Source organism: Dioscorea cayenensis, chromosome 5 (assembly GCF_009730915.1).
Source record: "Dioscorea cayenensis subsp. rotundata cultivar TDr96_F1 chromosome 5, TDr96_F1_v2_PseudoChromosome.rev07_lg8_w22 25.fasta, whole genome shotgun sequence".
NCBI classification, from domain to species: Eukaryota; Viridiplantae; Streptophyta; class Magnoliopsida; order Dioscoreales; family Dioscoreaceae; genus Dioscorea; species Dioscorea cayenensis.
Window position 1 is genome coordinate 13,466,140 of NC_052475.1, and position 10,537 is coordinate 13,476,676.

The 10,537-nt window shown below is 33.5% G+C and overlaps 1 protein-coding gene across 1 annotated transcript; it reads right to left on the reverse strand.

Moving 5' to 3' along the window:
* Positions 1–3,860: 3,860 nt before the first annotated feature.
* On the reverse strand, positions 3,861–5,622 carry LOC120261510 (chaperone protein dnaJ 49-like). The gene is given in 3 exon segments (XM_039269429.1): positions 3,861–5,089; positions 5,091–5,279; positions 5,533–5,622. Coding segments are annotated over 2 exon segments (1,125 nt in total). The 5' UTR covers positions 5,243–5,279; positions 5,533–5,622; the 3' UTR covers positions 3,861–4,116.
* Between the last annotated feature and the right edge of the window lie 4,915 nt (positions 5,623–10,537).

The window sequence follows — 10,537 nt, forward strand, 5'->3', positions numbered from 1 at the left end:
TCCCGATTGGAAAATGTCAGTTCTTACCCTAACAATTGTCATTGTTGTTGTCCATTTTTGTTGATGTGGCATCCACTAACACTGACCTGCCCACGTTTAATATAAAAAAACCAATTATTGGCTTAAAATATTGTTAAAAGTTTCCACGTCATTTTGGAACATGCTGATATAGTATCCACTACCACTGACATGAAAACTTTTACCAATATTTTAAGAAATTTATTATTTTTTTATATTAAATGGGGCCACGTCGGTGTTAGTGGAAGCCACATCAGTGAAAATAGACAATAGAGGGACTAAAAGTTTTTATACAAAGGGATCAAATGGGATCAAATGGGCGTATTTCATAATAGAGGGACTAAAATGGCGATTTGACCATAATAGATGGACTATTTTAAAAATTAAAGAGAGTCTTTATACAAAGTCTTCATTGCCATCCACTCTTATAGGTATCAAAAGGCAGTAGATGCCCCTCAAGACCTCATAGTAAGCTTCAAGGGAGTGATCCTACAAATTTATTAAAATACCCCTCGTTCTCACAAAAATTTCCATTCTCGCCATTTTCTCTATTTTTTTTTTTTTTGGCATTTCAACCCCTTTCATGTCACTATTTGCATATTACACCCTAAATCTTTTTTTTCCACAAATTTTTATAATTTATACAATTAAACCCTCTAAACTTTCACTTTTTGCGTTTTCCTATAATTTTGCAAACAAATTCTCAAACGTTCACATTTGCCATAATTTTAGCAAATAAACACAAATCTCTCACATTTTTTTTTCATAAATTTTTTGTAATTTATGATTCGCATTTTTCCATTTTCACCTTTTTACCTTTTTGCCATATATTTTGCACCTGAGCCCTTAATATTCATATTTTCTACATTTTTTAAAAATTCTTGCAAATAAATGTTATTCGTTTAACATTTTTACAATTTCCAAACAATTTTTCATGTTTTTCACACATTTTACAAACATGTCTTCAAATATTCTTCTATTTATTATGTTCCATCATTTTCAATTATTATTATTATTATTATTATTATTATTATTATTATTACTATTATAGTAAAATAGAGAGAACAGACTTACACAAACACTTTATATCCACCTAGCTTATATACTACATAAATCAAAATTTGAATTCTCATAATTTAAAGATGAGGCAAATCAAATCAGATAGATGGGATAACCTAGTATATCTTGATTTGTTGCGGGCATAATATTATACTCTCAAAATTAATAAATCAAACAAATTAAATCACATAGTATGGAGATGATTGCATGAAATATTCGTGATAAATTTGGAGTCTAAAATAGAAGTAATTATATGTTGATAAGTAATACGCCTAGGATATAAAGTGTGGGAAAAAAATCAATCTTATTGACAATAAAGTATCATCAATTCTCTTTTTCTGACTCGATTTTCTACTTTTTTTCATCCCCTCCGTTTCTTTGGTCTTTCAAAAATGATCCAGTCTTCTTTAGATCTTTTGCCCGATAGAATTTTTCCTCATATCTCTCCCTCTGGTTTATCTTTTTCCGATATAATTTTTCCTCATATCTCTCTCTGGTTTTCTTTTTTATTTTTTATTTTTTTAAGGCATCCTTCTCTTCAAGTTGTCCTCTTCTTTGCTCAGCTTTTCTCCTCCTTTTTCTTCTTCATTTCATTTCATTTTCTTTTCTTTATGTTTTCCCCTTCTTTCCTTCCACCTTCTCTTAAATAGCCTTTTTTTTTAGCTCTTCCCCTTAATTCTTCCTCTCGTTTATTCTCACGCCCACGTTTGGTTTTTCTTTGGTTTTTTTTATTTTGAGTGAATCTATAATCAGGAATTCATTTTTTAATTTTTATTAATTTTAAATTTTAATTAAAAAAAATAAATATAATTCTTTTCATATAAAAATTTGCATAAACTCCATGTGAAAAATTTTGAGTCAGAGAATCCCCTCCCGTGAGGAGAAGGGAGAAACAAGGATGCCATTCCCCACCCCACTTCATTTGTATTTGGCTAACATGAAAAGAGCTCTGTATACAAAATTATGGTGTTGTCCACAATCGGGTTTTCATTAAATTTAAGGCTCGGAAACTCTCAAATAGTTCCATACTTGATAACTTAATATGAATTCTAGTAAAACTGATTCAATGAAGGTTATGAACTCCGAGTTCGATTTAGAGGCATACAATGCATTGCCTAAGATTAATTTTGTCCCTCCGATAATTAGAATACTTGGCAGGGGCCAATCTCTACACCTTATATATAAAGCCGCAGAGCTTGTGGTAAATATCAGAAGAACTCAACAAACATGCAATAGTTTCTATGAAATGTTACGTTTTCTAAATCACTGAACTACTACCGTTAAAGAAAACAACATAATTGCCCATGTGGGGATTTCAGTCATGAACTCTGTGACTATGATCTAATGCCCACTGCAGACAAACACACATGCACATGGGAAAACCATTGATACAAAGCATAAAAAAGATGTGATCCAATACAAAAACAGTCAAGGAAATACAAGGGAGGTCCTCCATATATTAATAGAGAAGTTTTTTTAAAAAATAAAATAAAATAAGAAGCAGCATATTTTCGATCTCAACCCATCCATAAAAAGTTTGCACCAAGCCAACAATGGAGAAACATTTTATGCTGGCAGCTCAAGATGGATCAGTAAGGACTATAAGATTGGAAACCACCCAGAAAGTTATCTCCAGTTAGTCAAGCCACTGTGAAAATGTGGTGCAGTTTAATCATGTGAAATGAAAATTACAAGAAAACACCACTGTGAAAAGGAAAATGTGGTGCAGTTTAATCATGTGAACTGAAAATTACAAGAAAACTTCTACTTGGTGGAAGGTACCTACATCGTCTGGTGCACTGATAGACAAAAAAAGAGGTATGGCACCCACAGCAAGCCAAAATAAATAAATGCGTTCATGAGACTAAGTACGGCAACCCCCAAAGAAAGCCAAAATAACTGAAAATGAGTTCATGAGGCTACAAAAACAAACAATGCTAAGGTACTAGAACTTTTCATAAAACAAAACCATCATTCTACTATTTGTAAACTGAATAAAATAACAGAATTATTTCCATTCCCATCAAGAAATATATTCTGCTTAACATTGTAACCTTAAAAGACGACTCCAAAGACATGTCATTGTAAAGTACATCCTGCTAAGATTAGAAGGGTACTCTGCCTCAATATGTGAAGATCTCCATCTGGCCTGTTTTTTGCAATCTGAGATTATATGACAAAATATATGAAATATTTACACTGAGTTGTATCAGAACATTATCATGAAGACATAATTATAAAAAAATTCTATAAACTCAGCTATGATGTTGAATAGTTTCAATAAAACTGTCAATATGTCCATCAGAGAAATAATCCCAAACAGGTGAGCCACTAAGGTTTTGGCATGTCAAACAAGGGAATAAAAAAATAATAAAAAAAATAAAAAAAAACTAACAGTCTCGTTACCTTATCCCAAAAGGCATGATAGAAGGTAATGCAATGCCAGATTCCCATATAAAGGAAGAGACCTACAGCCAAAAAAAAATGAATTACAGTTCTAGTTGTTACCAAAAAAGTTAAATCTAATAGGTATTCTAATGAAAGAAAGTATATTGTCAAACAAGAAAAAAAAAGAAATGTGGACTCAATTGTGTATGCTTCATATGTGATCTTCTACAGAACTCCCACTTAGATACCTAATGGATAATAAATAAAAATTGGATAAAGAGATATTAAACATGGCGCAGCACAATTAAGAATATGTTTATCATAAATTATTCAAGTATATCAAACAACTGTCATGGGAAACCAAATACATTTACAAAGTTTTCCAGATAAAGGAATTACAATATAGATATATCACTGAAAAGTTTAAAGAAGATTACAACAAAAAGACAATGGCGTTAAATGTTTAAAGCTGATAGTCACACAGATATCATTTATTAAAAAGAGAAGTATAGAAAATCCAATGGGTTGTTCCAGAAGACCATAAAAAAGAAAAAAGGATTACTTCATACAATAGAACAATGCAAGTAAGAGTATCTTGCTATAAAAGCATAATACTAAAGAAAGAACCTCTGGACAATGACCTCAGACTGCCTAATCAAACTTCCGTAGCATGTCACAGTAGGGTGTTTCATATGATAAACCCCAGTTTCGCCGCTGCAATTCAACCCGACAATTCTGACTTAAGATACCAATATACTCCCTTTCAATACGTTTCTCCAGAGCTACCCGCTCAGAACTTTGGTAAGGATAGTCTTGATCAAATTTATCTCGCTTAACATAATATGGCACACCCCTTGGAGTCTCAACCTTGTAGTCATGGTGGTAAGTCCGAGAAAGGGAGTAAACAGGCTCTGAGGATGGGAGGAAGTTCAGTAAAAGTAACAGAAGAACAGGCAAGATTTGGATCAGTGTCCGCAGGTTGAAACCACCACCACCACCACCATGCATCTCATTAGCAGTGTGTCTGCCCATGCCACCAGTTCTAAACTGAAATGTCCCAAAAGGAGTAGTTTGCATTGGCCCTCCACCAAAGAAAAAGTTCCTAAATATCTCATCTGCATCAAAATCAGCCTCATAAAATCCATTATATCCATTATAGTAATTCCTAGCAGCAGGTCTGGCAACACCATAATTCGGCTCCTCAGACCCCACAAGATCATATCTTTTCCGGGTCTCTTCATTGCTGAGACATTGGAAAGCCCTAGAAACAGCTTTAAATGCTTCATCTGAGCCCGGTGCATTGTTTTTGTCTGGGTGAACCTTTAGAGATATCTTCCTATAAGCCTTGCGGACATCTTCAATTGTGCAATTCCTCTCTAAACCCAAGATCTTGTAGAAATCCTTTTGTTTTTTAATCTCCCTCACAATGGAAATCTGCTCCTCTGTGCAGACCCTAGCAGACCCATTTGTAGATCCATTCAAAGAAACCCTAGTCCTGGCAGTCGTAGACGAGGATGCTGTTGAAGCAACACCAGCGTCCGGATTGCCAGCTTCTTCTGCCGAGGGAGCATCAGATGGATTGGCGCCATTAGAAGAAGATGAGTGATCATGAGATTCTCCACCACAGGGCGGCCAACAAAAGTTCATCAACGGGGAGACTAGGATCCAAGCGACGGGCTTTGGAGAGAAATTTGAGGGCACGACCCCGATCTCCAGATTCCAGAGCAGCTTTCCCGATTTTCAGGCATTTCAAAGCATCATCTTTGTTCCCATCCATCTAAAAAATTATTTACGAGGCCCCAAATTTAGAAACCCTAGCACCAATTAGAAGCCAAAATTAGGGTTAGTTCTTCATCTGATCATCTTCACAAGTGGGAAAACTAGAAAATAAAAGGGTTTCTATTGTAATAAAAACCGATGTCGATCTACAAAAGAAAATCGAATTTCAACAAAAATCAATAAAAAAAAACAATGAAATCTAAAAGAAAAGACACCAAAATTGAATTCTTAATTGAGAACAAACAAACATGAAATCAAAGGGAAGTTATAAGGTATAAAATTCATTACCAGTTAAATCGAATTCCGATAAATGTCCTCTTGGATTTCGAAGAGGAATTTGGGTAGCAAGGGCGAAACGAGAGCGACGAAGGGGGGCAAGTCGCTATTCGCCTTAGCTGGGGATATTTATTAGAGATGTTTTCAAAGAATACGTCGATGGTGTAATCACAGCCGTTGAAATAATTTGATCGGACAATCTCGTCCATTCATCTGGTACCTTCGTCAAAACGGTCATTGTATCAATCGGGGCTATCGGGCCGTCGATCATGATCATTTGCAAGAATAATCTCGCGGAAAACAATATATAAATGATTATTTATTTAAAATATTATAAATCAAAACAGTTCCAGAAGACCTGGCAGCCTCTAGTCACTTGTAAGAGGGATGAAACTAAATAAACTAGCGCTTAAACTGTGGGTTCAATATATGAAGAAGAAGGTTATAAAAAATAATATAAATTACATAAAAATAAAAGACATTGTTAATATTTTTTAAAATTTTTTTTATTACGGGAAGTATATTATCAATTTTTAAAATATATCTGAAACAAAATTTTACTTTATTTATGTATTCTTAACACAAAATTATGGGAAAAAAAAAGACTATTTCAATAAATTTTCCAAAAAAATAATTATTAAATATTCACTACAAAGCATAAGTTTGTATTCGTTATTTTCAAATTCTTTAGTTTTTTAACATATTTTTGTTAATTATGTCACTTTTTAAACATTCACTTTTAAAATCGTATGAATTATTGGAAATATTTTAACTTTTTAAGCCCTTTTGAGTAAAAGATGTTATTTTGAAAATTTTAATACATTGAACAACTCTTTAATAATTTTTTCTATATATTTTTATTAGATAACTATCTAACAGTTAAATAAATTATTTTAAGAAATATTTAAAAAACATAATTAACTGTTGGATATGGAATTTCAATCCTCTATGGGGTAATTTTATATTTAAAGTTTTCATTAGAATTATTATTTAATGTTTGCGTTAACCTTTTGATCATAATACTTTAATCATTCTTACAATATGATATATATATATATATATATATTTTCTCAACTCTATGGTAGAGAGTTACATCTCATTCTTTATCCAACAAAAGAATCCATTCTAATTAACAATTAATAGTGATCATTTTATCAAAGTAAACACTTTCTATTTAAATCATTTCTATAAATTAGAATTTGGATTAAATCAAATAAAATGGTATATTCATATAAGTGTACAGAGAAAAACATAAGTACCAAGTATTGTTGATATTAGAGTGGGAAGAGACAAACATAACGGCTCAATTATTAGGGCGGAGTAGAGAAAGGGTTAATGTGCTCATATTTTTTGTTTGAAATTATCCAAGTGAAGTCATTTTCATCAATTATATATCTCTCTCTCTCTTTGTGTGTGTGTCAAAACATCTATCTATCTCTCTTTCTCTCTAAATTTATATATTTGTATAAAAATATTATATAATATCTTGGCATTTTTTTAAAAAATATTGCATTTTTTTAATTATTTACCAAAACGACTATTTTTTAAATTAATTACCAAAATGTGTAAAATACCATCTCCACGGGGACAACAATGTGGAAAAAATTGTCCCCATACCATGGTTTAAAGACAAGGTTGGGGATGGATTTATGAATTCGGTGTAGGGGCTAGGGATTATATCCCCATGCGAATCCCCTCACCATGTTGACAACTCTATTAGGACCCTCAATTATTGTAGAGATTCATGAGGTCCCTTAATTAAATTTGCTTAAGCATATGCAAGAATAAACATGTATAACTGGATGTAAGAAAATAATGTAGTATAAAGTGGATGCCAATGATAGTATGCAAGTAGAGCTACTAAATGTTCAAGTTGCACTACAAGAAAAAATGCTATTTGCGACACACATTGCAACCATTTGTGACAAAAAAACAAAAACGTTGCAAATTTAACCAAATTACTTTGCAAAAAAATGACCATGCAAAAATGTCACCAATTTTGTCGCAAAAGTTTTGTACCTACCATGTAATGGTTTGCGACACCGGTTGCAACACATTATTTGCAACAATCTATTGGCGTCGCAAACGTTATCGTAAATGTTGGCACTTAGCGTACGATTGGTTTCTGACGTAGATTGCGACGACATTATTTGCAACGATTTTTTGCAGCGTATATCGTGTTTGCAAAAATTTGTCGCACATGAAATTGGTTTTGCGACACTGACTTTGCGACACATCGATTCAGACGATAAATTATTGTCGCAAAAATGTATCTCAAATTTTAATAAAAAAAAATATTTCCCCCATTCAAAAAGGTAAGTTTTGGTTTATGGGAAAATGCAAGAGAAGTCCTCCAAGCCCTTAACCTTTACTCTTCTTCATTTTCTTCACAAGTTTTTAGATTTCTTGAGGTATTAGAGCCTCCAAAACCTTATTCTTGGTGATTTAAGTTGGTATGTCTCTCTCTCTCTCTCTCTCTCTCTCTCTCTCTCTCTCTCCTCCCTTTTCTCTTTTGAATTTGCTTTTAGGGTTTCATTTAGTGTATATAGTAAATTTGTGATGATTTGAGTTATGAATGTTCTATTAATCAACTTATGTTATATATTATAGTTTCAAATTAGTGATGATTATAGTATTACTGTTTTAGTTTGGATCATTTATCGATTTTACAAGAGTTGGAAAAAGCGGGAAAGTTTTGAAGTTTCTGACGGTTTTTTGCAATATTTTTGCGACATGATCTGTTTTTGTGTCGCGAATTGACAAAATGTGTCATAAAATTTTCTACACGATATTACCCTACTTAGTTATATTTGAAAAAAATATTTTTTTGATTTCGAGAACAATGTCTTTAAGAGAATCAAGGAAATGGATGCATAACAAGAATTTGCTCGGTTATGGTGCCCTAAATGATGAATTTATTAGAGTGTAGTCGAATTCATTAAATATGCAAGTTCACAACTCTGAAGCAAATGGATGGGTCATTAATAAAGGTGCCCATGTAAGAAGTGTGATAATTTAAAAATTTTTTTAGCCCTGGGATGAAGTGATGCTTCACACTTTTGTCATAAAAGGATTCACTGACCAATTATTTCAACTCGGACATGTCATGGAGAGAAAATGTAGCATAAAGAAGAACAATTTGTGGTTAATCAATTGCCACAACAAACTAATTGGTGGGTTCAAGGATTTAGAAATTTTGAAGACACAGGTTGTAGCTTTGTTGCACATTCGGACTTTGATGATGATGCTAGTAATTATTGTCATGAAAATCCATCTGTACTGCATGATGAAGCTGGCCCAAGTATACAAGAACCACGTGAAGATGAAAAACCATATGTTGATGAGGTAGTTCGTAGTCCTCAATGTGATGATACAACAAATTTGTGTGATAATTTCATTGGTTTGCTAAAAGATGTTGATAAACCTCTATATGATGGATGTGAAACTTATATGCAGTTATCTCTGGTTGCTAAAATTCTAAGCATGAAGTTTGAATACAACCAATCTATGAATCACTTTAATGAGAATGCTAGAGTGTTTAAGAACTCACTGCCTCGTGAAAACACATTGCCTGAGGATTTTTATGGTTATAAAAGGTTACTACGTGACTTGGGTCTGCCTGTGGTAAAAATTGATGCTTGTAGAGATGGATGCATGTTGTTTTGGAAAAATGATGAACATGAGCAATTTTGTAAGTTTTGTAAGTTGCCAAGGTATAAGAAAAGGGAAGATACACTTAATAACCCTATGCGTAAAAAGGTTGCATATGCCATATTGAGGTACTTGCCATTAACTCCAAGGTTGCAGAGGTTATATGCTTCAAAGGTAACGGCACCGCATATGACATGGCATGCTACTCATGAAACAAATCAAGGGGTCATGTGTCATCCTTCTGATGCAGAGGCATGGAAACATTTTGATAAAACTCATCCCCTATTTGCTTCAGAACCTCGTAACATTCGGTTAGGCCTTTGTGCTGATGGGTTTTCTCCTCACAGTCAATATAGGGCAAGCTTATTCATGTTGGCCAGTTATTACTACACCTTACAATCTTCCTCCAGGGATGTGCATGAAGAACCCTTATATGTTTTTATCTTTAATCTATCCGGGGCCTAAAAATCCGAAGAAGAATATAGATGTCTTTTTACAGCCCTTGATTGAGGAGTTGAAGCATTTGTGGGAGGTTGGTGTTGAAACTTATGATATCAACTTAGGTAAAAAGTTTAACATGAGAACTGCACTTTTGTGGACCATTAATGATTTTCCAGCTTATGGAATGCTTTCGGGATGAAGTACATCTGGTTTGCTTTGGTGCCCGATATGCATGGAGAAGTCTAAAGCTTTCTATCTACATCATGGTAAAAAAGTCAGCTACTTCGATTGTCACAGGCAATTTTTACCAATGAATCATTCATATAGAAGGGATAAATCGACTTTCATTCGAGGTAGAGCGAGATGAGTCGTCCACCTCCAAGATTGACGAGGAGATGAGATTTGGAACCGTGTGTCACAATATAAAAAGCTGTCATTGAGGATCCTCGAGGGTAAGACCCCTCACTATTGCAACAATCACAAATGGAATAAAAAAAGTATTTTTTGGGAATTACCATATTGGAGGGCTAACATGATTCGGCACAATCTTGATGTTATGCACATTGAAAAAAATGTGTTTGATAATATCATGGACACAATATTTGATGTACCTGGGAAAACTAAGGATAATTTGAATGCATGGAAAGATCTTCATATTCTCCGTGATCGTCCCCGAACTTGATGTTCCTATTGATAATACGATTGCCTCGTAAGCCAAAGGCAAAAGTACACATCGACAAAAAAATGAAAAAGTTAAGATTTGCAGTTGGGTGAGGGCTTTAAGGTTTCCCGATGGCTATGCATCAAATCTTGGTAGATGTGTTGACATTAATGAATGTCGGTTGAAAAATATGAAGAGTCACGATTGTCACATGTTCATGCAGAGGCTCATTCCGATTGCATATAGAGAAATATTACCTGATTT